The sequence below is a fragment of the Chlamydotis macqueenii genome, chromosome 28, assembly GCF_036417535.1.
Source record: "Chlamydotis macqueenii isolate bChlMac1 chromosome 28, bChlMac1.mat, whole genome shotgun sequence".
In the NCBI taxonomy this organism is placed as follows: Eukaryota; Metazoa; Chordata; class Aves; order Otidiformes; family Otididae; genus Chlamydotis; species Chlamydotis macqueenii.
Genome location: NC_141583.1, coordinates 2,757,237 through 2,784,229, shown reverse-complemented (window position 1 = coordinate 2,784,229; position 26,993 = coordinate 2,757,237). Strand labels below are relative to the sequence as shown.

The following is a 26,993-nucleotide window of genomic DNA, read 5'->3' as shown; positions in this document are numbered from 1 at the left end:
AGTACTGGGGCACCCCTGAGAGGAGGGGGTCCAGGAGCAGCCCGGGATTTCTCTGCCTGAAGTGCTGGGATTTAAATAAACTTCTAGCGTGCGGCTTCCCCCGGGGCTGTGCGCCACTGGCCCCTGCCTGCGCCGTGCTCCCGCCCACGTGGAGGATTAGCGGTATTTATAGCAAAGGCTCCGTTTCCATTTTCCCCGCTGAGGCCAATTCCTGCCCACAAGGGAGAGCGTGGGAAGTGCTGGCGGACGGGCTGGGGCTGCCAGCCCGGCACAGCGACCGTGCCGGGGGCCTGGCTGGAGTTGGGATTGATTCCTATTTTCCTTTTCCTCGTGCAAGTCGTCGCCTGGCTGCTCTCGGCTCCGGTGTGCTGAGCCTGGAGTTTAGCAGGGGACGGTGGCACCGCTGGAGCGGGGAGTGGCCCCCGGCGCTCGCTGCTCAGGCCCTGCCTGCAGGTAGGACCTAAAAACGGCCTCCTCCCGCCTGGCACGTGCGCTCCCTGAGGAGCTGGAGCAGAGCAGCCCCGTTCTCCTCCCTGTGCCTCTGCTCCTGCTGCGCCGGCACGACTGCCTGGCTCCCCGGGAGCCGCAGGGGTTGCCTGCTGGGGCGCTCGCTTGCTCCTGGCCCCACGTTGTTGCATCGGCAGGAGGAGGTGGCGTTGAGCAGCCGCTGCTCCCCAGAGCGTGGGAGGGAGCCGGGTGCATCCCCGTCGAGCCAGTTTACGCCGTTGCGCTCCCTCGGCAGTTGGGATTTTCATCTTCCAGAGCCGATTCCTCCCCAGCCTCTTACTTTGATCCCTCCCCAAGCCCTGGCCGCGTCCCACTCCCCCCTGCCCCCGAGGAGCGGTGCGGGATGAAAGGACACTGACGCGAACCAGCCCCTCCTGTGTGAGCATTTATTGGGTTGCAGTGGCTGCCCAGAGCCCGGCACCCGGCTCTCCAGGCCCCGGCTCGGCGGGTGGGGAGGGCGAGCGGCCGCCCCGGCGCTATTTGGAGGTGGGGGTGCCCTGGCCAAGCTGCAGCAGGGAGTTGGTGGCGTAGTTCTGGAAGAGGGGCTGGAGGAACATGCCAACGGTGCCGAAGACACAGACGAAGATGAAGATCCACAAGAAGAGGCGGTCGATGACCATGGCCACGTACTTCCAGTCCTCGCTCACCTGTGTGGGGCCGGGAGACGCTGGGTGAGGCCGGGGCCTCCGGCATCACCCGGCGCTGCCTGTGCCGCTCCCGGCAGGCGGCTGGACCGGGAGCTTGGCGGCTCCGCGGAGCCCTGAGTAGGCTCCCTCAGCGCCGCGGCGCGCGGGGCCACCCGCCGTGGGGCTCGCTCTCCCCTCTGCTGTTGAGCCCAGGAAACTGCTCCCTGGTGAGCTGAGCTGACGGGGGGCAGCGTCCCCCAGCCCCACAGCCCCATCCAGGGCGGCTCCGCCAAAATCTGCAGCCTCACGGTGTGGTGCGGGGTCAGGCCTCCCGGGAGCCTCCCAGGTTTCCAGAGCAACTGCTTCAGGCGGGGGCCGCAGCAGCGGCTTGGAGGCCAAGGCCGGGCCCCCCGGGCAGGGGCTGCGGGGGGGGTCCGCGGGCATGGGGCTGGGCAGGGACCCCCTTGGTGCTCATGCACGTCCCTTCCTGCTGTACAGCCCGGCCCCAGCGTGCACTCTACACCTCACGGCCATACACGCACCCCCCCGCCCTGCCCGCGCCTCACATCCCTGCCCGCCCCGCCGCGCGCTGCCCGTCCCCACCCCGACTCACGCTCTGGTCGTCGTCCTCGCTGCGCATGTGGTCGGCGATGAAGCGCACACCGTCCACCGCCTCCTCCAGCCCGCAGGTGCATTCGGCCGCAGGGGCTGGCGCCTGCCCCTGCCGCTCTCGGTAGCCGTTGAGCCCCTCGGCTTTGGCGGCGCCAGGGTTGGCGTAGCAGGCACAGGCGCGGGTGCCGGCCCGAAGGAAGAGGGTGCTGGTGACAGCACGCTCTTGGGTGTGCCGGCGCAGGCGCTGGCGCGCGCAGTTCTGCTGCGGCTGCTTCATGAAGAGCAGCGCCGGGAGCTTGCGGAGGAAGAGGGTGCGGACCCAGGGCGGCATGGTGTGCGTGGTGGGCGAGCGGTGGTGGACGTTGAGGACGCAGACGCTGGTGACGATGGAGAAGGTCACCAGCACCATGGTGAACATGAGGTACTTGCCCACCAGTGGCACGTCCAGCGAGGTGGGCGGCACAATCTTGGAGATGAGCAGCAGGAAGACAGTGAGGGCGAGCAGGACAGAGATGCAGAGCGTCATCTTCTCGCCACAGTCGGAGGGGAGGTAGAAGACAAGGATGGCCAGGGAGGTGATGAGGATGCAGGGGATGATGAGGTTGATGGTGTAGAAAAGCGGCTTGCGCCGGATGATGAAGTCGTAGGTGATGTCCACGTAGGTGGAGTCGTCAGGGTTCTCATTGCGCCGTCCCGGCAGTGCCACGATGTCCCACTCGCCGCTGGGCGTGAAGTCGTCCAGGCTGGCCACGTCGCTCTTCAGCACCAGGTCGATCTCGGTGTGGTCATAGGTCCAGGAGCGGAACTTCATGGTGCAGTTCTGCTGGTCGAAGGGGAAGTGCTTCACCTCGATCTTGCAGGCGCTCTTGTAGATGGCTGGCGGCAGCCAGAAGATGCTGCCATCGTAGGAGATCACCGCGTTGGAGTAGAAGGAGACTTCGTACATCCCGTCAGCGCTGCGGTGAAGGGACGCGCTGTCAGCCCTGGCCCTGCCCCAGGAGCGGGGCTGGGGCGTGCACGCCCTCCCCCAAAAAAACACCTACTTGTTGTAGAGCACCACGTCGGGCAGCCAGATGTGCTTGGCGGGCAGGCGGACCTTCTTCATGTTGTCGTAGTCCTCCGGCTTCCAGGTCAGGCGGTAGTCCTCCCACTCCTGCAGGCAGCGGGTCAGCCCGGCCCGGCCGCAGGTGGGGGGCCGGGGGGCTCAGGGCAGGGTGCAGGGGGGTCCCGAGGGCAGGGTGGGCACGAGGGGCTCAGGGCGGGGTGCAGGGGGGTCCCGAGGGCAGGGTGGGCACGGGGGGCTCAGGGCGGGGTGCAGGGGGGTCCCGAGGGCAGGGTGGGCACGGGGGGCTCAGGGCGGGGTGCAGGGGGGTCCCGAGGGCAGGGTGGGCACGGGGGGCTCAGGGCGGGGTGCAGGGGGGTCCCGAGGGCAGGGTGGGCACGGGGGGCTCAGGGCGGGGTGCAGGGGGGTCCCGAGGGCAGGGTGGGCATGGGGGGCTCAGGGCGGGGTGCAGGGGGGTCCCGAGGGCAGGGTGGGCACGGGGGGCTCAGGGCGGGGTGCAGGGGGGTCCCGAGGGCAGGGTGGGCACGGGGGGCTCAGGGCGGGGTGCAGGGGGGTCCCGAGGGCAGGGTGGGCACGGGGGAATCAGGGCAGGGTGCAGGGGGGCCCCGAGGGCAGGGTGGGCACGGGGGGCTCAGGGCGGGGTGCAGGGGGGTCCCCAGAGCAGGGTGGGGGTGGGGGGTCCTGGGTCCATGACGGAGTCCAAGGGTCCCACCTGGGTCAGCCAGACGTTGGTGGTCATGATCTGCTCCCGCTCATGCTGTGGAGAGAGCGGGGCGGTTACTCGGGGTGGGGGGTGTGCAGGGCCCCCTCCCTTCCCCGGCGGGAGCGCAGTCCCAGCCGACTCACCACGCTGATGAGCTGCGCCAGCGACACCATCAGCTGCACGGTCACCAGCTCGGAGCCGTTGGCTGCAGGCCGGATCAGCTTGTTGTAGCGCGCGGGGTCCAGCAGGTACTCGATCAGCCGCTCCTCTGTGTCTGTGCCCAGGCTCCCTGTGGGCAGCGGGGGGCTCAGCGCCACGGCGCGGGCGGGGACCCACCCCGGGGGTCCGGGCCTGGCAGCTCCAGGTTGTGTGCGACGGTGCACGGGTGTGACCGTGCGGCAGCGTGACAAAGGGACGCTGTGCCGGTGTGTGAGCAGCATGCGTGTGCGCCTCTGTGGTGGTGTGCGGCTGTGCCCGTGTGCCGGAGTCTGGTGTGCCCATGTGCCGGTGTGCCCATGTGTCCGTGTGCCGGTGTGCCTGTGTGCCCGTGTGCCGGAGTCTGGTGTTCCCGTGTGCTGGTGTGCCCATGTGTCCGTGTGCCGGTGTCTGGTGTGCCCGTGTCCGGTGTGCCCGTCTGCCAGTGTCCGGTGTGCCCGTGTGCCGGTGTGCCCATGTGCCGGTGTGCCCATGTGCCCATGTGTCCATGTGCCGGTGTCCGGTGTGCCCGTGTGCTGGTGTGCCCATGTGCCGGTGTGCGCATGTGCCCATGTGTCTGTGTGCCGGTGTCCGGTGTGCCCGTGTGCCGGTGTGCCCATGTGCCCATGTGTCCGTCTGCCAGTGTCCGGTGTGCCCGTGTGCCGGTGTGCCCATGTGCCGGTGTGCCCATGTGCCCATGTGTCCATGTGCCGGTGTCCGGTGTGCCCGTGTGCTGGTGTGCCCATGTGCCGGTGTGCGCATGTGCCCATGTGTCTGTGTGCCGGTGTCCGGTGTGCCCGTGTGCCCCTGTGCCCGTGTGCCGGTGTGCCCGTGTCCGGTGTGCCCGTGTGCTGGTGTGCCCGTGTCCCGTGTGCTGGTGTGCCCGTGTGTCCATGTGCCGGTGCGCTGGTGTGCTGGAGTGCCGGTGTGCCGGTGTGCCCGAGTCTGGTGTGCCCGTGTGCCGGTGTGCCCATGTGTCCGTGTGCCCATGTGTCCGTGTGCCCATGTGCCGGTGTCTGGTGTGCCCGTGTGCCAGTGTGCCCGTGTGCCGGAGTCTGGTGTGCCCATGTGCTGGTGTGCCCGTGTTCAGTGTCCGGTGTGCCCATGTGTCCGTGTGCCGGTGTCCGGTGTGCCGGTGTGCCCGTGTGCTGGTGTGCCCATGTGTCCATGTGTCGGTGTCTGGTGTGCCGGTGTGCTGGAGTGCCCATGTGCCCGTGTGCCTGTGTGCCCGTGTGCTGGTGTCCGGTGTGCCCGTGTGCCGGTTTGCCTGTGTGCCCGTGCCCGGTGTGCCCATGTGCTGGTGTGCTTGTGTGCCTCGTGTGTCCGTGTGTCCATGTGCTGGTGTGCCGGTGTCCGCTGTGCCCGTGTGCCGGTGTCCGGTGTGCCGTGTGCCCGTGTGCCGGTTTGCCTGTGTGCCCGTGCCCGGTGTGCCCGTGTGCTGGTGTGCCCGTGTGCCCGTGTGCCGGTGTGCCCGTGTGCCGGTTTGCCTGTGTGTCTGTGCCGGTGTGCCGGTGTCCCGAGTGCCGGTGTCCGGTCGTGCTGCCGTGCGGGTGGCAGAGCCGGGCGCAGGCCACGCTCATGGCGGCGGCCCCGGTGCTGCCCGAGCGCCCCCGCGGCGGGGTGGCCCCCCCCGCCCTCGCGCAGCCCTCCGAGCAACCGGAGCCGCCGGGCCCGGGGCGCCGCAGAGCCCCGGGTTGAGGAGCGAGCGGGGGGAGCACCGGGAGCTCCGCCGGTTCCGGACGCTGCCGTGCAACAGACGCGGCGCGGGGGGCAGCGCGGGGGCGGCGGGGGGGGCAGCTCGGAGGGGGTAGCTCGGGGGCAGCGGGGGGGGCAGCGGGGGGGCAGCGGGGGGGCAGCTCGGGGTGCAGCGCGGGGGCAGTGCGGGGGCAGCGCGGGGGCAGTGCGGGGGCAGCTCGGGGGCAGCGGGGGGGGCAGCGGGGGGGGCAGCGGGGGGGCAGTTCGGGGGCAGTGCGGGGGGCAGCGGGGGGGGCAGCGGGGGGGCAGCGGGGGGGGCAGTGCGGGGGCAGCTCGGGGGCAGTGCGGGGGGCAGCGGGGGGGGCAGCGGGGGGGGCAGCGGGGGGGGCAGTGCGGGGGCAGCTCGGGGGCAGTGCGGGGGGCAGCGGGGGGGGCAGCGGGGGGGGCAGCTCGGGGGCAGCTCGGGGGGCAGCGCGGGGGGCAGCGCGGGGGGCAGCGGGGGGGGCAGTGCGGGGGGCAGCGGGGGGGGCAGTGCGGGGGCAGCGGGGGGGGCAGCGGGGGGGCAGCGCGGGGGGCAGCGGGGGGGGCAGTGCGGGGGCAGCGGGGGGGGCAGTGCGGGGGGCAGCGCGGGGGCAGCGCGGGGGGCAGCTCGGGGGGCAGCGGGGGGGGCAGCGGGGGGACAGTGCGGGGGGCAGCTCGGGGGCAGCTCGGGGGCAGCGGGGGGGGCAGCTCGGGGGCAGCGCGGGGGCAGTGCGGGGGCAGTGCGGGGGGCAGCTCGGGGGGCAGCGGGGGGGGCAGTGCGGGGGGCAGCGCGGGGGCAGCGCGGGGGGCAGCTCGGGGGGCAGCGCGGGGGCAGCGGGGGGGGCAGCGCGGGGGCAGCGCGGGGGGCAGCGGGGGGGCAGCGGGGGGGGCAGCGGGGGGGGCAGTGCGGGGGCAGCGCGGGGGGCAGCTCGGGGGGCAGCGGGGGGGGCAGTGCGGGGGGCAGCGCGGGGGCAGCGCGGGGGGCAGCTCGGGGGGCAGCGCGGGGGGCAGCTCGGGGGGCAGCGGGGGGGGCAGTGCGGGGGGCAGCGCGGGGGCAGCTCGGGGGGCAGCGGGGGGGGCAGCGCGGGGGGCAGCTCGGGGGGCAGCGGGGGGGCAGCTCGGGGGCAGTGCGGGGGCAGCGCGGGGGGCAGTGCGGGGGCAGCTCGGGGGGCAGCGCGGGGGCAGCGCGGGGGGCAGCGGGGGGGCAGCGGGGGGGGCAGCGGGGGGGGCAGTGCGGGGGCAGCGCGGGGGGCAGCTCGGGGGGCAGCGGGGGGGGCAGTGCGGGGGGCAGCGCGGGGGCAGCGCGGGGGGCGGCTCGGGGGGCAGCGCGGGGGGCAGCTCGGGGGGCAGCGGGGGGGGCAGCGCGGGGGGCAGCGGGGGGGCAGCTCGGGGGCAGTGCGGGGGCAGCGCGGGGGGCAGTGCGGGGGCAGCTCGGGGGGCAGCGGGGGGGCAGCTCGGGGGCAGTGCGGGGGCAGCGCGGGGGGGCAGTGCGGGGGCAGCTCGGGGGGCAGCGCGGGGGCAGCGCGGGGGGTGCAGCGCGGGGCCGGAGCCCCGGTACTTACGGCCGAGCGCGGCGAGCAGGCAGAGCAGGCGCAGCGGCGCCATGGGGCCGGGCCGGCGCTGTCCCCGGTGCTGCCGCGCTCTCCGCGGTGCTGGAGCCGGCGGCGGCGGCGGCGGCGGCCCGGGCGGGGGCGGCCCCGGGCGGGAGGCGGTGCCGGGCGCTGCGGCGGGGCCGCCCCGCTCTCCCCGCCCCGCCGGCACCGGGAGGGGTCCGGGCCCCCGGAGCCGGCCGGGACCGAGCGGGGGGCGGCGCCCGCGTCCCGCAGCCCCCCCGGCCCCGCCGCACACGCGGGGGTGGGGGGGGGAGTGGCCCCCGCACCCCCCCCCCCCGATCCCCCCCCCCCCGAGGGTGCCGTCACGTGACCCCGGCCGGCCTTCGCCCCGCCCCTTCGCTTGCCGGGCCGCCTCTCCCCCGCGTCACTTCCGTCTCGCGAGCGCTTCCGGTGGCTGCGGCCCCGCCCCTTCCGCTGGAGGCGGGAGGGGTCACTTCCGGAGAGCGGGGCCGTCCCGCCGCCATCTTGGGCCGGCTCCGGAGGCTGCGGCGGCGGCGGCGGCGGAGCGGGTCCCCCCATGGGAAGATGCAGCGGGCGGGGGCGGAGGAGGCGGCGGGGGTCGCAGGCGGCGGCGAGGGGTCCCGGGCGGAGCGGGGCCGAGGTGGCGGCGGCCCCCGCCGGGCGGCTCCTGAGGCGGGAGCTGCGGCTGCTCGAGTCCATCTTCCACCGGGGCCACGAGCGGTTCCGCATCGGCAGCGCCTGTCCCGACGAGATCAGCTGCGAGTTCGTTCCGGGGGCCGGGGCCCACGCCGGTGCCTCCGCCTCCCGGGGCCCGCCGCCGGGGCCCGTCCGCATCCACTGCAACATCACGGTGAGGCCCGGCCCGGGGACCCGGGGCCCTGGCTGCGGGGGGCAGGGGGCGGCCCTGGCGCCGCGAAGCCGCCCCGGCCCGGTTCGAGGAGCCCAGCGGAGCCAGAGCGGCGGTTGGCAGCCGTTGGGCGCCGGCGGAGCGCTGTGCCGGTACGAGGCGGGGAGGGAACGGCCGGGCCCGTGACCCGCGCCCTGCGGCTCCCTCCTCCCCCCGGCTCGGCGGGGCTCCCTGCGGCAGGACGCGTCTCCCAGCAGAGCAGACCCCGGAGCCTTCGCCCTCCATCGCGGGCGGGGCCGGGGGCAGCTCCCCGGGAGCCCGTCCTCCCCGTTGTGGATTCCGCGCCCTCCTTCTGCGTGCCCGCCCCGAGGTTTTTTAATTTTGGGGGGGTCCCACGTGGCCCCGAGTGCCGATGCCGGGAGCTTGTGCATCGGCATCGGGCTCTTCGCGTCTCCTCTGGCTCATCCTCGCCTGGGTTTCAGGGGATCCTGGTTTCGGGCCAGTTTGTGCCGCGGTGCGGGCGCCGTCCTGTACGGCGGGTTACAGCCGGTGCTGGGACAAGGAGCAGCAGAGTGCGGAAAGGCCCCGGTGCCCAGGATTTTCCAGAGGGGCGACTCGGGAGCGTTGTCAGTGGCTTTGCCCTGGATTAAAGGCGCCCACTGGGCCTCTGTGCGGGTGCTGCCGGGTCGCACGCACCCGATTCTTCTCCTGCAGCGTGTCTGGTCCGGAGCTGGCGAGGCCAGAGGCGCGCGGGGCAGCCCGAGACGCCCTCGGTGCCCTGTCCAACCACTTCCTCACCCCTAAAGGCCACGGCGACCAAAGGGGTGGCCAAAACGTCACCAGCCTCTGTGTCTGGAAGGAGCTGTTTGCGGGAGACGTGAGGCTGCGCCTCCCTGTCCTGCCTGCCTTGCCGCTCATTTCCTCGCCGGCTGCGTTGGTGGGACGGAGGCAGCTGCGGCAGCGCAAACACCACCTTCTCCTTCTCTGCAGGAGTCTTATCCAGCTGTTCCCCCAATATGGTCTGTGGAGTCGGACGACCCGAACCTGGCAGCTATCCTGGAGAGGCTGGTGGAAGTCAGGAAAGGAAACACGCTGGTGAGGGGAGCCGAGAGCCCGGCTGTGCCGGGAGGGCAGAATCCCCGCCGCCCGCCTCCAGCCGCCTGAGCGGGGGCGCCTCTGGGCTCAGAGGGTTCAGGGAGTTTGGGATGAGCGGCTCTGGCTTCTCTCGAGTTCCATGCTGGGGTGTGATTTTAGTGGTGTGGTTTGGTTTGGTTTTTTTTACCCGCTCGTGTCTGCCGCCGCTTGGAGCGGTGCCGCGCAGGAAGGAGCGCCTGCTGGGCCTTCGCTCGCTCGCTTGCAAGGGAAAGCGCTGTGGCGCCGAGGATGGCTGAGGCTTAGGGTGGCGCTGGGCCTCTGCGCTCCTCCGACGCGTGCCTGCTCTCCCCGCAGCTTCTGCAGCACCTGAAGCGAATAATCTCCGACCTGTGCAAACTCTACAACCTCCCCCAGCATCCAGATGTCGAAATGTTGGACCAGCCTCTGCCAGCAGAACAGGTGGGTGGCTGCGAGGAGACTTTTCTAAGCCCATAAAACAAGTTCCCTGCAGTTTGCTTTGGAGGCCGAGGCTTCCGAAGGCTCGCAGGAGGAACGCAGCGGGTGAGGTTCTGCTCTCTCTCCCTGGGCCGGAGTCCTGTCCGGGGTAATGCCCGCCCGCTGCCTTGGGCCTCCGTGCCGTTTAGCTGCTCTGGCGTAGTTTCCTCTGAATCTTCTTGGCTTTGCTCTGCTTTTAACTTGGTTCTGCCTGTAAATCCCTCTTTAACGCTGGCTCAGGAGTGTCCGGGAAGGCAGGAGAGTGTTGCCCCAGGAAGCTGACGGTGCGATCTTCGTCCCTGTCCTTTTCTTCCCGTAGAGCACACAGGAAGAGGTGTCCTCCGAAGAGGAAGATGAAGAGATGCCGGAGGTAAGTGCCGCCTCGCTGTATGAGGGAGTGCACCAGAGAGCCGAGCGCAGGGAGATGCCCGCTGGAAGGTGCGGGGAGTCAGGGACCCTGTCTGGGAGGAGCTCACGGAGTCCAGGCAGGGAGGAGCCCGCCGTTCGGCTCAAAGCCTGGGTTGTTCTCTGCGTTGTGCTGCTGCGGGCCCGGATCCTGAGCCACGGATGGGAGCGATGCATTCGCAAACCGCAGGGAACCGCAGCAGCTGAGGGGCGTAGCCGCGGCCTCCGGAGGCGTGCAGGTGAGCCGAGAACGGAGCCCCTCAGACAGTTGTTCTCTTGGCTTGCGCTGCTGTGCTCTAGAGCCCGACATCCTACTCAAGAGCAACGGGATTTCGGGGTTGCCGTTGCTGGCGGGGAAGTCGCGCCGCGAAAAGGGGACTCCCGCAGAGAGGATTAGGTAGGACGGCTGAGCGTGGAGCGAGCCGCTCGGCAGGGGCGGCAGAGGCAGCCGTGCCTCGCCGCAGGCTGAGACTATCACGCTGCAAAACCCGCAGGCTTCGGTTGTTTGGTTTGCGGTTTAGAGAGCTTGAGAAGTGGGTGGAATCACGTCGAATCTCCATGGTGACGTTTAGCGACGCCTTGTGCGCTCCTCCCGGGGCGCGAGGAGCAGAGGCAGCGAGCTGGCAGCGCCGCAGAACCCGGGGGCAGGTCACTTAGCAGCGGCACGCCTAGCGGCTCTTGGGTTTTAGCAAAGGTAATGGCTTGCTAAATCAAGGCCCGCCTTTGCCAGGGCCCCCAGAGAAAATGAGGAGGCTTAAACTGGTACCAGCGTAACCGCACCGGTCTGCAAACTTGCTGCTTCGAGGCAAATCTGCGATGAGTGCGTCCTCGCGCTCCTGTGGGCTGGAAGAGAAATCCTGGGGAACTGAGCGTTGCCCCTCGTGCTGTCTGCTTAGCACCGCGCGGCGTTGTGCGCTCTCGCTGCGAGCAGAGGTGTCTTGCTGAGCGGTTGGATTTGCCAGGCTGCGTCGGAAGAGCGGAGCAGCAGAGCTGTGCCCTGGCGCAGGGATGCGTTGTGCAGGTTAATCCGCTCGAGGGGTTTTTCTGGCAGGGTCTGCTTTCCTGTGTGACAGTCTAAAAACATCAGAGCCCTTCCGAAAATGCTGCTCGTCCCGAGGAGCAGCAGCTGGCCTGCAGAGGCCAAAGGAAATACTTGTTCAGAGAGTTCGATGTCCGCGCCGGAGTCGCGCGCACCCGCAGCTGTCCGCAGGCGGCCGAACCCCGCATGCTGCCGCAGCGCAGCAGCCGCTGTGCGGGGAGCAGGGAGCAGCGAGGGCGCGTCTCCCATGGGCTCCCCTCTCCCTTTCCCAGGACACTGAGGACTTGGACCACTATGAGATGAAAGAGGAAGAGCCAGCAGATGGGAAGAAGACGGAGGATGAAGGCATTGGGAAGGAAAACCTGGCCATTTTAGAGAAAATCAAAAAGAACCAGAGGCAAGATTACTTAAATGTACGTGTCACCTGGCGGGCGGGCGGGTAGGGGAAGCACAGGGACCCCAGGGCGAGAGTGATGGAGGCGCCTGGGAGCCCTAAATCAGAGGGGCCGTCCCTGGCCAGAGGTACCGCAGCGGCTCGCTGGGGCGGACAGGGCTGTGAACGGCCTTTGCCACGCCGGGAAGCGCGTGCGGGCCGCGGGCGCCCCTGAGGCATCGGCGCTCCGTGGGGCGGCCCTCCTGCAGTGAGGTCTGGGCTTCCCCTCTGCTCCCAGGAGCCGCGCCTCACTGTGGGCCGTGCTTTCGTACTCCTGGGCCGAGATCCTCGCGCAGCTGAGAGGGCACGGAGGCGTTTCTGCTGCGGCTGCGCTGCCCGGGCTGGCACGATTGGGGCAAGGGGAAGGCGGGGGACGTGGTAAGGTCTCGTTTAGAGGCCGGAGAGGAGTTCTAGCTCAGGTCTTGGCCTTGCAGAGCAGCAGCCGTGGTGGGTGCAGTGTAACAATGCAACTTCCCTCTTCCCAAATTCCTTGTAGGGTGCAGTGTCTGGGTCTGTGCAGGCCACCGACCGGCTGATGAAGGAGCTCAGGGATATTTACCGATCACCAAGTTTCAAGGGCGGTAAGTACGGCGGGGAGCTCGAGGGAGGGGGCTGCTGCTCCGCTCCTCGTGCTGGGGTTTCGCTGTCAAGAACGAGCAAAGCTGCCGTACCGCCTGTGTTCCCTGCCGGTGCTGGGCGGCAGCGGGGAGCGTGCTGTGCGTGGGAGGGTTGTCTGGCTTTGAGGGTGATGGTGCTCCTACCACTTTCCTGAGCCCCAGAATTTGGGAAAGAGCAGTCATAGGAAAACGGCTGCCCTCGGGACGGTCCTTCTGGATAAGTGCTGCTTTTCCGGGAGGTCTGTGCCAGGCTGAGGTGGTGCTGCGGGGCTGAGAGGATTTGAAATCCAGGTGGTGGCTCGGCCCCCTGGTCAGCCGCCCCCGTGGGGACACTCCTTTCCTCTGCCTTGCAGGATACTATGCAGTCGAACTCGTGAACGACAGCCTGTACGACTGGAACGTCAAACTCCTGAAGTAGGTGGCGTAGCTTGGGCTGATGCAACTGTGGTGGGTGGTGGTGGTGGGACCAAAACGTCCCCGAGAGCCAGAGGGGAAGTGAGCAGGGCAGGGAGCACCTGGCAGGTTAGCCTCTCTCGGGCAGCTTGCTCGCTGTCTCCGCGTCGGAAAGGAGATGACACCTCCAGAGAAAGATGGGATAATCTTGAGGGCTCTGCAAGTCTGCTGTTCCCGGAGTCCTGGAAGAGGTGCATCAGACAAAACCCTGAGCTCTCGCAGATGCCAGTGCTGCCTTTTCCTTGGGCCAGGCAGTTTTTATTTTTAAGCTGGCAGCATGCAAAAAAGGGTGTGATGGTCTTCTCTGCAAAGCGGGAGCAGAATGCTGACAGCCCGTGCTGTCGCTGCCCGCCGGGTGAGAACCCAAGGGCCCACGCGGCGGCCGGGTTGCGCAGGTACAGTAGCTCTGGGGCTCGGCGGCAGCGAGCGCCGCTGACTGGAGGTGCGCGACCCTGCCTCTGACCCTCCGGGGTTTTCCTTCGGCAGGGTTGATGAGGACAGTGCTTTGCACAACGATCTCCAGATCCTCAAAGAGAAAGAAGGAACAGATTTCATCCTCCTGAACTTCTCCTTTAAAGTGAGGCTTCCCAGACCTCCCCCTCCTCACGATACACCTGCCTCAGCATTGTCAGAGAAGCCGCTTCTCAACGGCTTTGCTTCCCTTCTCTTCCTCCAGGATAACTTTCCTTTTGATCCGCCGTTCGTGAGGGTCGTGTCCCCGGTGCTCTCAGGCGGGTAAGCGGCCGTTTGCCTGTCTCTGCTTGCCGAGGTCGCCAGCGCGGCTTCCTGCCGCCGAGTTTATCCGGCGCTGCGCGGTCCCGCAACCTCAGTGACGGGAGTTTGCAGTAGGAAAGCATGGCCGGGGGAGGGGGAGGGGAGTTTTTTGTGTATTTTTCCACGAGATCTGCTCTGAGAAAACGGTTCATGTCTGGAGCAGCGGGTGGGCACGGCCGTGTCCGTCTCTGACCTGACTTTCCCCGATTCCTTCCCCGAGGTACGTTCTGGGCGGCGGCGCCATCTGCATGGAGCTGCTTACGAAGCAGGTAGGTGCCGGCCGGTACGCGGCCGCTGCTGCTGCCTGCCGTGCTTTGTGTTCCTGCTGCTGGCAGCCAGCGCCTGCCTGTACCCCTGGCTTTGCGGCGCCTGAGCCCTTTGGCTGCTGTGGGGCGGCGGGGGCCCTGTCTGCGCTGACCTCGCTGCGTTGCGCTCTGTCCCTCAGGGCTGGAGCAGCGCCTACTCCATCGAGTCGGTGATTATGCAGATCAGCGCGACTCTGGTGAAAGGGAAAGCGCGGGTACAGTTTGGAGCCAACAAGGTAGGGCCCGGTCGGCGTGGGAGAACCCTGGGCAGCGGTCGGTAGCGGGATGGCGGCGAGTGAGCGGCCAGCGGCTCTGTGGCAGCGCGGTTGGCGTGGGGACGGGCTGCGGGATGGCTCGCACCGCGTTCTGGCCGGACTGACGGTCGCCCTGGCTTCCCTTGCAGAATCAGTACAGCCTGACGAGAGCGCAGCAGTCCTACAAGTCCCTGGTTCAGATCCATGAGAAGAACGGTAAGGGCTGAGCGAGAGGGCGCGCTTCCCCTTCCTACGCCGAGCTGCTTGAGCTCTGTCCGCCCTGAGTGCGGAGATTACCTGGGGTGAGATGGCAGCCGCTGCGTAACGCTGAGCGCGTGGCTGCAGCGTCCCTCTGCCCGGCCCCGCTGGCCGCTGCTGCGCTCCTTCGGCCGTAACTGGGGGCAGCGCGCCCTTGTGCGGGTGCTGTCAGGAGGTTACCCAGAGAGAAAGCCTCCTGGTAATCCGGGGCTCGCGGCAGTCTGGGAGCAGGAGGCAGCCCTTCGGGAGCAGGACGTGGAGCGCTTGCGCTGCCACTTCCAGCAGCTTTTCCAGCTGGGCGTTTCCAGGCGCAGCCTCACCGGCCCCGTGCGGCTTTGCTCCTGACGGATCTCTCTCCCGGTTGCAGGCTGGTACACGCCGCCCAAGGAGGACGGCTAGCGCGGGTGCTGCAGGACCGATCCCACGATCTTCTGGATGCTCTACGCGGATCTTCACGAGGCCTCTTGGCTTTCTCCCGGGATGTAATAGCTCTGCCTGTTGCAGGACAATAACGGCTGGTAAAAACTCTAAATAAAACTGTGTGAGCAGTTGGACTGACCTAAAACACTTGCTGGACCCTTGCTAGCAGGCATTCTTGTTAAAACAAACTTTTGAGCCTCTTGTATCGCTGGAAACTTTCGACTCTACTCCAGTCTAGAGCGTCCTCCTTACCTATGCTATGGATTTAATTTATTTTCTTATTTCATGTACACTGCTTTTTTTTGTTACAGTGTATGACGGATGTGTATGGAAAATGTATCTTTGGAGAAAAATTACAGTTTGTTAATTTGAAGATGCTGGTCTGACTAATTTTTTTTTTTTTATTTTTTCCCCCCCCAAGCTGCTGCTTGCTGGATCGTACCCTGCGCTGGCAGCAGCAGGGAGCCAGCGCCGTGGCGGCAGCCGTGCCGCGGTGCTGGGGGTGGGGGCACAGGCACGGCCCAGCCTGCAAAGCCACCTTGGAAGAAGAAGAAAACCCTTTTTATTTTTTTTTTGGCAACAAGGCAGCAGGGTTTTTGCGCCTTCTCCCCTGGACCAACTGGACCAAGAGCAGTCTTTTCTCTTTACAAACGGCCTGTGCGCACCTCTGGAAGCGGAGAGGAGAAGATCTGTCAGGCTTTCCTGTGTCCTGCCCTGGGTGAGGGCTTTACAGGCAAACCCCGGGGCTGCCAGCTCTCGCCCCAACCTTCTCAGCATCCCGCCTCGCCAAGCAGCAGGAGCTGAGCAGAGCCTCGGCCGTGCCAAACCCAGCGCTGCAGCCCTTTGCCCGGTCTCCCCGCTAACCCCGTGTGGAGGGCGGAGCTGGCCCGGCGCCTCGTGCCCGAAACTGCGGCGCTGTGGATGAACGGCGCTGAACCCCGGGAGCGTGGGCAGTGCTGGGTGCGCAGGCCTTGCTCCTGCAGCAAGTGCTCTGCTTCCCTAGGGTTTTACTTTTCTTTTTCCTGCTCGGCTCAGTGCTCCGGGGCTGAACGCTGGCCCTGCGTGCGAGGCACCGCTGCGGTCCTGCCCCCGCGCTCCAGTCCCCTGCTCGCGTCCCCGCCGCTGCGTGCGGAGGCTGCTGCCAGGAGATGTGGGTGCTGCAGCTCCCCTGACCTCTGCTGCGCTGTCCTCGGCTGGGGGGCGGCGCTGACTCACTGCTGTCAGAGCGGGACCGTCAGCCCTAATTCACTGCCTTTTGAATAAAAGTTATTAGAAAAAATCAAAGGCCCTCGGAAGTCCGTTATCTCCCCCCGCAGCTGTTCCCCTCGTCCTGCGCCTTGGAATTAGAAGGTGCTGGGGGACAGGGATTACCGATGGCTGCTCTGCGCTTGCTGCAGGGGTGGATTATTTTTAAGTGCTTTGCTGAAGGACGGGAGAGTTTGTGACGCTGAGCAGCTCTGCCCTGCCCTGTGCTCTGCTCCTCCACCCCGCACCAGCACCCGGCAGGGTCCTGGGCCCTCGCCAGCCCCGCTCCTGGCATCAGGTGCTGGGGGGAACGCAGGCAGCCGCACTCCACTCCCCTCTTCGGCTCCGTTAGCACCGAGGAGCCCCCGGGGAAGCAGGTTAAAGCTGGTCTAATGAAGTTTTCAGAAGTTTGTGGTGTTGCTGTGTGGTGAGGCAGGGGCTGCGCCTGCTGCCCTCTGTGATGGGGTTGGGTGCGTTGGGCTGGTTGGGGGAGCTCACAGCACGCATGCTCCCCAGTCCCAGTGGCTTCCCAGCACAGGATGAGTGGGAGAGCTGAACGGGGCCCTGCAGGACCCTCTGCCGCTCGGATGCTGACCTGGCAGGCGCGAGGCCGGAAGCACGGCAGGACCAGCGCTGGCGAGCATCTCCCTGGCCTGTCTGTTCCACCTGCACCAGTGTCAGGATCCATCCTGCTCTGAGACGGGCTCAGCACTCATCGCTGCCGCGCCGGCTCCGCTCTCGTTTTGGCTTCTCCAGGAAGCAGGTGCACGGTGCCGTCGGTCACCGCCGCCTTCCCCCACAAAAGCTGGTAGGGGACGGGGACAGGGAGAGACTTCCCAAAGGAGATGCGTGGACGGTGTGCCGCGGAGAGCACCGCCATGGCACGAAGCCACCAAGGCAGTGCTGTCTGCGCGTCTGTCCTGCTGTCGAGGCCCCTGGAAAGGCTGAGGAGGGATTTAAATCTGCCAAGGAAAGAAAATGAACCAGTGCCTTTCACAGTAAGCTAGCACCCGTGATTCCATGGCGTCACGGCGTTGTCCCTGGCCTCGAGAAGGCCAAGCTGAGGCCGGCCGAGATCCCACCGCCAGTTCGGGTGCCAGCCTCGCACCGTCGAGCGTCGTCTCGCTGCCGCAAGGCGCATCCTGCCCAGCAGCGCAGGTGAGGAAACCGCCACCGCTTCGCACGGTGCTGCTGGCGACGCCGCGCCGCCGCTCGGGGCTGCGCCCTTCCGCCTCCCTGCGCCCCGACGGGGCCGGCGCGGTGCTGGGGAGCCGGCGTCCCCGCCGAGTCAGGGGCCCCCTCACAGCAGCGGGACACCCCGGGGGAGCAGCTGGCTGGGCCCGGGGGCCGCTCTCCCGCCCCGAGCCAGGGCAGCCTCGTCCTGGGGGGCTGCGGGAGCATTTCACCTGCGCAACCCCGGCCCCAGCCCCTTTCTGTCGCGCCGGTGGGTGAGGGCCCCTCGGCCCCGCGCGGCCCGGTGCCGGCCCGGCAGGAAACCGCATCGCTGGGCGCAGCCGGGGTTTTCCGGCGACATCGCGGTACCGCCAGCAAAAGCAGGTGCGGGGCGGACCGCAGCCGCAGCGGCAGCGAGCGGGCGGGGCCGAGCGCTCGTCCCGTCGGGCTGCTCACGGGGGCTGCACACGGGCGGGGCGGGGGGGGGGGGCGATGCGGAGCATCCCCCATCCTTGCATGCAGGTCTGTGCACTGGGGCTGTCTGGACGCGCTGGGGGGGGTGGTCTCTGCGTGGGGCCCACCCCCAGGGTCCGCGCGTGGGCTCCAACGGGACGCGCTCCTCGGCCCTGGGAGGGGAGGACGAGGACACGGGCCCGGGGCCGCCCACGCTGCTGGGACCGGTTGCCGCCCCCCCGGCCAGGGCCGCGCTGTCCCCCGGGGCCGCCCCCTCCGGATCTGGGCGGGAAGCGCCGGCCCCCACCGCCCCCTCCGGCCCCGGCCCGTCCGGTCCCGTCCCGCCGCCGCCGCATGGGGCCCCCCGGGCCGGCCTGACTCCCCCCTCCCCGCCGAGCTCGGAGACCGGTCCCGCCGAGGAGCCGCGACGGGACCCCCCGGCTGCCCGGCCCCGGCCGGCCCCTCCCCAGCACGGAGAGTCCCCCCGGGCCCCTTCCCCAGGGCCAGAGGAACCTCGGAGCCACCCCGGGGCCGCCTCGACTGGACCCCTCGGCCGCGACCGGAGCTGCGACCTCCGCCCACCCCCACTCGGGACCCTTCCGCGGGGCCGGGGACCCCCGGGGAGACGCCGTCCCCACCCCGGGCCGCGGGAGCCGGCACCCCTGGGGACCCCCCCAGCCGTCCCCGCGGGGCCGAAAGACGCTTGGAGCCCCCCACCCGCGCCGGGGGCGAGGGCCCCGGCCCCCCTGCCTGCACCCTCCCGCCCCCTCTTCCCGGGCTGGCCCCGCGGTCGTCGAGGGTCCCGCTCCCGAGGCTGGGGGAGGCCGAGCTGTCCCGCGCCCCACGGCTGAACCGACCCTGAGCCGTCGGGGCGGCCGTGGGGCGTCGAGGAGCCCTGGGGGGGGCGGCGGCAGCCTGCCCCTCCCGGGCCCCATGGCGGCCAAGTGGTTCAAGGAGTTCCCCTCCAACTTGAAGACGGTTTCGGAGAGGGCTCGGCCGGGCGGCGGTAGCCTGGGCAAGGGTCGCAAGAACTCGGCTGCTGAGTTGGGAGGCTGCCGGCTCGGCCTGGGGGGTGGCAAGGAAGGGGGCGGCCGGCTGTCGCGGGACAATCTGCAGGGTCTGCTCCAGGCCGCCACTGGGAAGATGAGGAAGAACTCGCGAGCGGAGGGGGGAGCGCCGGACGGACCCCCCAAAACCTGCACCACCTACATCAACCGCCTCATCAAGGTGGAGGCTCACGAGAAGAACGGGAAGGGGTACCCCGGCCCCCCGCCCACCGCCCTTTCCGCCCCCGAGCAGGACAAGGGGAAGACCCCCAAGACAGAGACGGTAAGGGGTGGGGGGGGGGGGGGCGCGGGGGAGGCGGGGGAGGGGAGACTGGGGGACCAGCACGCAGCACCAGCAGCTTTGGGCTCCGGCTCATTAGCCCTGCTAACCCCGGCCTTTCATCGCGCCCGGCTCTGCTGCCTTCAAACCCCTTCAAAGCTCCCTTCATCCCCGTCGCCCTTCAGCCGCCGGGTGGTGGGGAGCGCTTGCCGGGCCCCCTCGCCGCCTCCCGTCCTGCCCTGACCCCCGACACCGGGAGGCTGGTTAAACAAAGGCTGACGTCAGGCTTTTCTGGGAAGCCGGACTTTCATCCCCGCGCAGCCCTGGGGTGGCTGGTACCCAGTCGGGCCGGGGGGATGGTGTTGCCCAAAAGGGTCCCTGAGCACCCCTCCCTGCCCCCCCCACCAGGTGCAGCCTCCTGAGGTGGTGGCGTGGCTCCAGCTGCCCCCGACGTGCTGCCATCCTCTGCCGGGACCCCAGTGTCCCTGGCCCCTGTCCCTGCCATCCCTTCCCACTCCTCCACCGCCGGTACACCCGGCGGGACCCCCCGTCAGCCCCCTGAGGCCCCCGTCCCCTCCGCAGGTCATCATCCTGGAGGACTACGCTGACCCCTACGACGCCAAGCGCACCAAGGGGCAGCGGGAGGCCGAGCGCCTGGGGGAGAACGACGGCTACATGGAGCCCTACGACGCCCAGCAGATGATCACAGGTACGTGCCGCGCCGTGCCGCGCCGTGCCGTGGCAGCGTGCCTGGCAGCCGTCCCCGGCTGGGAGTGCGCGGCCGCCCTCGGAGCCATCCGACGCGGGAGGCTCCGGGAACAGGAAAGCCGCTCGCTGTTTCCTGCGGCTGCGCGGGGCCAGATAAGGCGCCGGTGCGAGGCCGGACGCTGACCTGCACCCACTGGCCCCTCTCCTGGTGCCACGATCCGCTGCCATCACCCAACGGGTGCGCGGGGCCGGTGCAAAGCCCTGAATGCCACCCCAGCCGTCCCGGGACGGGGAGGGTACAGCACCCCCGAGGGTCCCCGTGGCCCCTGGTCCCCTGGTCAGCGACCCCCTTGGCCGGCGCGGCGGCCGCCCAGCTGGCCAGAACAACAGGAACTGACTCGGCCGGAAGCTGGAAATGAAAGATTTGCTGCTGATGGTTTTTTTCCGTGCAGAGCGGCCCGAGCTGTTTGGCGGAGCCTGGCGCCGCGGGGGGCTGGGGAGTGGGGGGAGTATGAGCCCCCCCCGGGGTGGCCTCCCCCGGGGCCGAGCTCCAGCGTGGGGTGTAGCAGCCAGCTGCCACAGGGCCCGGCTGGCCACCACCGACGCGTTCCTGTGCCCTTGGCGACAGTGGCCTTGGGGCTGCGACAGTAGGCCAGGCACCATGTGGATGGGCCCCTTCCTGCTCCCGCTCCTCCCAAGCCCGTTCCCAATGGGGAATTCCCGCCGTGGGAGGGTCCCTGGGGAACAGCCCTCCCCAAGCGCCGGCATCGGGGGGTCTCGGGGCCCCTCCCTGACCCAGCGCCCCTCTTCCTTGCAGAAATTCGCCGTCGGGGCTCCAAAGACCCCCTGGTCAAAGCCATCCTGCTGCTGGACAGCCCTGGCGAGGCTGGGGAAGGAGGTGGCAAGTTGGAGGTGGCCAAGTGGCCGGGGGGCAAGGAGACGGCAGGGAAGGGGCCGCAGCTCTACGACACCCCCTATGAGCCCGGGGAGGGGGTGGCCGGGGGGACCCCGGAGCGCAGGGCCAGGGACGGGGACGGACGGCTGCCTGAGACCGACGAGCGCCCGGCGGGCGAGTACGAGCAGCCCTGGGAGTGGAAGAAGGAGCAGATTGTCAAAGCGCTGTCAGGTAGGGGACGGGGACCGGGACAGCATTTTCAGCAGAGCCTGTAGCAATAGGACAAGGGGTTAATGGTGTTAACCTGAAAAAAAGGGAGATTTAGACTAGAAATAAGAACAAAAAAAAATGTTTTACACGGAGGGTGGTGGAGCACTGTCCCAGGTTGCCCAGAGAGGCGGTGGGTGCCCCATCCCTGGAAACATCCCAGGCCAGGTTGGCCGGGGCTCTGAGCAACCTGATCTGGTTGGGGATGTCCCTGCTCCTTGCAGGGGGGTTGGGCTGGGACCAGGATGGGGATGGGCTGGAGATGGGGCTGGGGACAGGGCTGGAGGTGGCGTGGAGGGGGGGGCTCAAATTGTGTGGTCCCGTTCCCACCCCCGCCCTCCCCACCCCAGTCCAGTTTGAGGGCTCGGAGCGTCCCAAGGAAGAGGCGCCGCAGCAGCACCTACGCCAGAAGAGCTGGACCCCCAAGATGCTGAAGCCGGCGGGCGCCGAGCACGGCGAGGGGGAGCGGGTGGACCCCACCCTGGCGCTGGAGAAGCAGCCGTGAGTCACGAGGCCGAGCCGTGTGTGGGAACCGGGGTGGGGGGGGGGGGTGTCTGGGGCTTTGCCACTGCTCAGCATCCCCCTCCGTGGCGTACCCCCCGCAGCTGGTACCACGGGGCTATCACGCGGGCCGAGGCGGAGAGCCGGCTGCAGGCGTGCCGGGAGGCCGGCTACCTGGTGCGCACCAGCGAGACTGGCAGCGGCAAGTACTCCATCGCGCTCAAGTGAGTGGGCAGGCAGCTGCAGAGTGGGGGTTCTGGGTGGGGGGGGTCCCACTCTGGAGGGGTGCTGGGACAGGAGCCCCCTGGTCCTTCATGCCAGAGCCCCCAGTGGGGGAGCACCCAGGACCTGGGGTGGGGGAACCCCCCCAATCTGCAAGGGGACCCAGGCGTCCTGGCACAGCGCTGGGGCGAGGGGTGGAGAGTGGCGCGTCCCCCTCCCCGGCGCATTGTCGGGAGCGCCGGTGGTGTTTCCTTCCTGAGGAAGCGGAGCCCCTGGAACCGAAACAATCGGGAGCAGGACGGGAACAAACAGGGGTGGATGCGGCCGCGGGGCGGGCGTCGGGGGGCCGGCGGCACCGCTGACGCCCACCGGCTGCCCAGGACCAGCCAGGGCTGCGTCCACATCATCGTGGCCCAGACCAAGGACAACAAGTACACGCTCAGCCAGGCCAGCGGCGTCTTCGCCAGCATCCCCGAGGTCGTGCACTACTACTCCATCGAGAAGCTGCCCTTCAAGGGGGCCGAGCACATGGCCCTGCTGCACCCCGTCCACTGCAAGCTGCACTAGCGCCTGCTGGCGCCCCCCCAGACTGGAGCCCCCCGCCCCCCACCGCCCTGCGGGGACCCCGCTCCTGCCTGGCTGCTCGCCCCTGGACTCTGGTGGGGCTGTGCTGGCCTTTTGCTGGGGACGGATCCTGCCCGTGCTGTGCTGGAACAGACCCGCTGCAGGGCTGGGGGGCCGCAGCGGGGCGGGGGGGTTGGGAGGGGGGCACACGCAGCGAGATGGGGATGTGTAACGAAGTAGTAAAATAAATTTGTTGGCTGAGAGGAGGCGACCTGGGTGGGGCTGGCGGCTGAAATGGGAATGGGATGTGGGGAGTGGTGGTGGTCTGGGGGGGGCTGCACAGTGGGAGGGATGGGGAGGGTGTTGGGGGCTGCAGAGGTGCAGGGGGCTGTGATGAGGCTGGGGGCCCCAAGGGTGCTGGTGAGATTGGGGGGGGGTGTCGTCTCGGTGTTGGTCTGTGTGGGTGTGCGTCTGTGTCTGTGAGACCCCCCCCACCCCCCCACCCCGTCCCCCAGCCTGGGGGGCTGCCAGGCTCTGCGCTGCCCGAAACTGGGGGGTGGGGCTGACCCCAGGACCTGCCCCCCCCCTCCGCGGCCCCCCAGGGGTCACCTCCCTGTTTGGGAGGTCGGTGGGAGGCAGTGGTTCAAGCCCACACCACTGCTGGCAGGACCTATACTGGGTTTGGGGGGGGCAGGGGTACGAGTCCCCCCACCCCCACATCTGCATCCTGCTGGGCTTTTTATAGCGTGGGGCCGGCGGGGTGGGGCGGGCCGCGGCGTCCCCAGGGTGCCAGGGCACCCGCTCCCCTCGCCCTGCGGTTTCCTGCCCGGGTGCAGCTGCAGCTCCCCGGGGCGTTGCGCAACGCGGCGCGGGGTGGGCTGCGGCGGGGGGCACCGCGTGTCGGGGTGCGGGGCAGGGGGCACAGGACGGGGCGTGGGGGCTGGGAGCTCTCGGTGGCGTGGGTTAGGGGGCACAGGGCACACGGGTGGGGGGGCATGGCCTCGACTGGGGGGGGCACAGCCCAGCCCCCCCCCACGCCCCCGAAGCCCCCACTGCGGTACAAACCCAAGGCATTTATTTGAGACGCGGTTTGGCCACCTTTCCCCAACACATGGCTGAAAACCAGGCCCCGGGGGGGGCCGGGGCAGAAGGATGGGGCTGATCCAGCCAGGCCCACCCCCCCTCGACAGCCATGGCGCTGCAGGGGCTCAGCCCTTCCCTGCGGGACCCCCAAAGCAGCCGCACGGGCAGAGCCTGGTCCCGCTCCCACGCCCCAGCGCGGCCAACACTTCCAGCGCCTTCGCCAGCTTGGCCACAGCCCCGGAGCTGCCCCCTCCCCCGGGACCCAGCTTGGGGGGGCCCCCGGTCGGTTCTCCACGGGGCGGGTAGGGGGCAGCTTTCGGCACCCCCGGAAAGGGAGGGGTGCAGGGGGCAGCTCACAGGCCCGCATGCCAGGCCCGGAACTCCCCCCGGGGCCAGGGCCCCCCCGGCCTGAACTGCGGGCAGCAGGTCCAGCCCCTGGCTACTGCCTTGAGAAGAAATAGTCCAGGTTGGTGACGTGGAGAGCCCCGCGGGCCAGGGGGCCGGGGGGCGAGAGCAGCGGGGTGTCACTGAGCGGGGGTCCGGGGGGGCCCAGGGGCACCAGCACGTGGCGCCCCTCGCCCTCCAGCTTGGCCCCCCGCCGCACGCCCTCCTGCCACATCTGCCTGTACCTGTGGGAGGGGAGAGCGGTCCCAGGTTAGGAGGAGCAGGCAGAGCCCCCCTTGTCCCGGGTCACCCCCCCCAAGCACTCACCGCACCACGATGGCGACGAAGAGGGTGATGCTCAGGAGCAGGCTCCCCCCAGCCACCAGGAAGGCATAGGGGGACGCTGCCGAGCGGACGCCGGCTTCCCTGACGACCCCTGTGGCACAGCGGGGGGAACGGGCTTGTGGGGATGAGAGACCCAGGGTCCCAGCCCCCTCCACCAACCCAGGGACCCCTCCTCACCATCGGTGCCATCAATTTCCTCCATGAAGAGCTCGGGGGGCAGCGTGACCCCATAGGTGCCATCCTCCACGGGGAACTGCAAGGGGGGGGGGGCACGATGGGATGGGGCAGCCCCCTGGCCCCAGTATCCCCTCATCCTACCCGGGGACACGAGACCCAAGCGGGAGTGTGTCGTGCCCCCCGCCCCGGGGCTGAGGGCCGTGCTGTACCTGCGAGCTGAAGGGTCCCACATCAGAGGTGAGGTCCCCGGGGTCTGCGAGGGGAGGGGGGAGCGTGAGCCTAGGGGACCCCAGGCCGAGCCCCCTGGCCTTGGGGCCACACATTCCCCCCAACTCCTACCTGTCCAGGGTATGCCCACTGCCTGCCGGCTCCACTCGCTCCAGGCGCCGTGGCCAAACTCCTCCTGTGCCCGCACCTGCACCACGTGCCGCGTGCCCCGCCATGCGTCACGGATGTCCAGCCACGTGGCTGTCACCTGGTCCACCTGGAGGGGACATGGCCAGCATGGGGCTGGGGACAGCCTCGCCGGGGCGGGGGGACAGCCCCACGCCGGGCAGGGCGTGGCTCTCACCTCGGTGAAGGTCTGGGCAGGCTCGGGACGGTAGCGGACCTGGAAGCGGAGCCAGTAGAAGCGGGGGTCCCAGGAGGAGGGGTAGGACCAGTTTACCCGCAGCCACTGCGGCGCCTTCTCCAGCGCCTCCACCGTCACGTTGATGGGGGCGTCGGGCTTCACTGCCGGGGAACGGGGGGGCGCTCAGGGCCTGGCGCTGCGCCGCTCGGCCGGCACTGGCCCCCCGGCAAGAGGGGAGCGACACTCACGGACGCTGCTGAGGGTGATGATCCTGTCCTCGCCGGTCGAGCTGCCGGCGCCATTGACAACGCACGCGGACACCACGAGGGGTTTGGTGTCGTCAGCGCCGGGTGGCACCTTCACCCGGCAAACAAACTTCTGTGCCTTGGAGAAGTAGCGGCACCGCTGCTCTGTGGCGTTCTCAGCCACGAACCTGCAGGGACGCGGCTTGGCTGGGGCGCACGCCGGGCAGCCCAGGCCGGCAGCGGGGAAAAGGTCGGCGGGGAGGGACAGTGAAGTCCCCCGCATCCCTGCTCCTTGCAGGGGGGTTGGACTGGATGACCTTTGAAGGTCCCTTCCAACCCTAACCGTTCTATGATTCTATGATCCCGTGCCATGGGATCCCAGCCCCAGCTGGGTGCCGGGACAACGCTCACCTCTGCTTCACCCAGAGCATCGCCCGCGTCCCTGGTGACGGCTTCACCTGCAGCGGCCACTCGCACAGGACGTCTTTGTCATGGCTCCGCCGGTAACAGGAGACTCGGGGCGTCTCGGGGGGCTCTGCAAGGCAGGGAGGCGCTGGGGAACAGGGGACGCTGGAGCGAGCGATGCCGTGAGAGAAGCCCCCACCCCAGCGCGGACCCACCTTCCACCAGAAGCCGCAGGGAGCGCAGTGGGCGGCCCCCTGCGTAGCAGCTGTAGCGCCCTGAGTCCTCGTAGCGTAGCCGCTGCAGCAGCAGCGCATTGCCCTCCACCAGCCGCCGCCTGCGGCCCCCCACCGCCGCCCCCCGCTCCTCCACCTGCCAGGACACGGTGGCGTTCGCCGGCCCCTCGTCCCGGCAGGTCAACGTGACGTTGGCTCCCGGGCGGCCCAGCACGGTGTCCAGCGAGAGCCCTGGGGGGACGAGAGGGGGTCAGGCGATGGAGTCGAGACCCCAGGGCCATGGGTGTCCCTGGAGGATGGGGGACACCCCACCATCTGCTCCCCACACGCTCAGAATTGATGTTTATTTGCAGGAGGCATTGAGCTGGAATGAGCAGCAGCTCCTGCTGAGCCAGCGATTCCCCACCGATCTGGGCACCGGCCCCCCTGGCTCACAGACCCCCAGCATCAGGACGGCCACCGCAGCCCCCAGGGAGGGTGCAAGTGGGGGGTCCCAGGGTGGGACCCGGCCAGGCCGGGTGGGGAGCAGAGGGCCGGGAGGGAGGGGTCTGGGGGAGCCGTGGGCTGGGGGTCTCTGGGGTGCGAGGGCTCCCGGGGAGAGTGGGGCGTTCCAGGGATTGCTGGGAGCACTGGAGATCCAGGCGGTGCGAGGGCTCCCGGGGGGTGTGGGGGTCCCAGGGCATCCCAAGGAGTGCTGTGGGTCTGGGAGGTCCGTGGAGTCCTGGGGATGCGAGGGTCCTGGGGGGTGCCAGGGGCTGCCAGGAGTGCTGGAGGTCCAAGGGCTGGGGGGTCCCAGGGAGCGTCAGGGTGCTGGGAAGTGTGAGGGTGCTGGGAGTGCTGGAGGTCCGGGAGGTGCAGGGATCCCGGGGGGCTCCTGGGGCATGTGGGGTCCCAGGGGAGTGCAGAGTCCCAGAGGGGTGTGGGGGTCCCGGGGACTGGGGAGAGGTGCAGGGTCCGGGGGGGTTGTGGAGTCCCAGTGGGGTGCAGGGACCCTCAGGGGCTGTGGAGAGGTGCAGGGGTGCCCGGGGGGGGGGTGTGTGTGGAATTCCAGGAGCTATGGAGAGGTGCAGGGTCCCGGGGGGAGGTGCGGGATCCCGAGGGTCCCGGGGCGGTGCGGGGGGGGTGCGGGGCCCGGACCCCGGCGCAGCAGGGGTTACGCGGCTGAGCCGGGGCCGGCACGGGGCCAGGCCTGGGCCGGGGCCAGGGGGCCGCCCGGGGCAGCGCTCCCGGCTCTGCCGGCAAAGGTCAACGGTGGAGCCGCTGGGTCCGGCTGCGGGGAGGCACCCAGCGCCCACCCAGGACCCCGCACCCACCCAGGACCCAACACCCAGCGCCCAGCGCCCACTCAGCGCCCAGCGCCCACTCAGCGCCCATCCGGTCCCAGAGCCCACCCAGGACCCCGCACCCACTCAGGATCCACCCAGGACCCAGCGCCCAGCACCCACTCAGCGCCCGGCACCCACTCACCCCCACGCACCGCGCCCTGCCCGTTCCCCCGGGCCCGGCTGAGCTCCGCGGGGACGCGCAGGGAACCGGCCCGTGCCCGCCACCCCCCCCGGCCCGGCCCCCCGCCACCGGGACAGCCCCCCGAGCCCCCCGTGGGTGCGGGTCGCGCTCACTCGTGGGCCCGCAGTGCCGCCCGGGAGCGGCGGAGGCGGCGGCGGCGGCCAGGAGCAGCAGCGCGGCGGGGAGCGGCGGCCCCGGGCAGGAAAACATCGGCGGGGCCGCCCGCGGCGCGACGGGTGCCCGCGGTTGTGAAACCGGGACGGGACGGGACGGGACGGGGGGGGGGAACAGCACGTGCG

General features: G+C 69.7%; 4 protein-coding genes across 5 annotated transcripts; 2 read left to right on the top strand and 2 right to left on the bottom strand.

Annotated features, from left to right (window-relative positions):
• Positions 1 to 879: 879 nt before the first annotated feature.
• On the bottom strand, positions 880 to 7,175 carry CHRNB2 (cholinergic receptor nicotinic beta 2 subunit). Its single transcript, XM_086768295.1, has 6 exons — positions 6,985 to 7,175; positions 3,655 to 3,800; positions 3,521 to 3,565; positions 2,789 to 2,898; positions 1,747 to 2,701; positions 880 to 1,154 (listed from the first exon to the last, which is right to left on the bottom strand). The coding sequence occupies exons 1-6, from the start codon at positions 7,025 to 7,027 to the stop codon at positions 984 to 986; spliced, it is 1,470 nt and encodes a 489-aa protein (XP_086624421.1). The 5' UTR covers positions 7,028 to 7,175; the 3' UTR covers positions 880 to 983.
• Positions 7,176 to 7,498: 323 nt separating this feature from the next.
• Positions 7,499 to 14,764, top strand: UBE2Q1 (ubiquitin conjugating enzyme E2 Q1). Of its 2 annotated transcripts, XM_086768297.1 has the most exons (13): positions 7,593 to 7,846; positions 8,834 to 8,938; positions 9,293 to 9,397; positions 9,753 to 9,803; positions 11,150 to 11,290; positions 11,807 to 11,891; positions 12,281 to 12,341; positions 12,867 to 12,957; positions 13,057 to 13,115; positions 13,375 to 13,423; positions 13,600 to 13,695; positions 13,863 to 13,929; positions 14,339 to 14,764. In XM_086768297.1, exons 3-13 carry the CDS (start codon positions 9,368 to 9,370, stop codon positions 14,368 to 14,370), a joined length of 762 nt encoding a protein of 253 aa, XP_086624423.1. In that variant the 5' UTR covers positions 7,593 to 7,846; positions 8,834 to 8,938; positions 9,293 to 9,367; the 3' UTR covers positions 14,371 to 14,764. The 2 variants fall into 2 exon arrangements, with proteins under 2 accessions (XP_086624422.1, XP_086624423.1); XM_086768296.1 differs by lacking the exons at positions 12,867 to 12,957; positions 13,057 to 13,115; positions 13,375 to 13,423; ... (1 more) ...; positions 13,863 to 13,929; positions 14,339 to 14,764 and having other exon boundaries at positions 7,499 to 7,846; positions 12,281 to 12,748.
• Positions 14,765 to 17,589: 2,825 nt separating this feature from the next.
• Positions 17,590 to 22,008, top strand: SHE (Src homology 2 domain containing E). The gene is made up of 6 exons (XM_086768494.1): positions 17,590 to 18,591; positions 19,171 to 19,297; positions 20,114 to 20,422; positions 20,809 to 20,959; positions 21,064 to 21,183; positions 21,562 to 22,008. Exons 1-6 carry the CDS (start codon positions 18,196 to 18,198, stop codon positions 21,746 to 21,748), a joined length of 1,290 nt encoding a protein of 429 aa, XP_086624620.1. The 5' UTR covers positions 17,590 to 18,195; the 3' UTR covers positions 21,749 to 22,008.
• A 1,120-nt stretch (positions 22,009 to 23,128) lies between these two features.
• IL6R (interleukin 6 receptor) lies at positions 23,129 to 26,947 on the bottom strand. Its single transcript, XM_086768493.1, has 10 exons — positions 26,808 to 26,947; positions 25,171 to 25,419; positions 24,962 to 25,085; positions 24,554 to 24,738; positions 24,306 to 24,466; positions 24,074 to 24,218; positions 23,944 to 23,987; positions 23,735 to 23,810; positions 23,540 to 23,648; positions 23,129 to 23,457 (listed from the first exon to the last, which is right to left on the bottom strand). Exons 1-10 carry the CDS (start codon positions 26,902 to 26,904, stop codon positions 23,268 to 23,270), a joined length of 1,380 nt encoding a protein of 459 aa, XP_086624619.1. The 5' UTR covers positions 26,905 to 26,947; the 3' UTR covers positions 23,129 to 23,267.
• Positions 26,948 to 26,993: the final 46 nt, after the last annotated feature.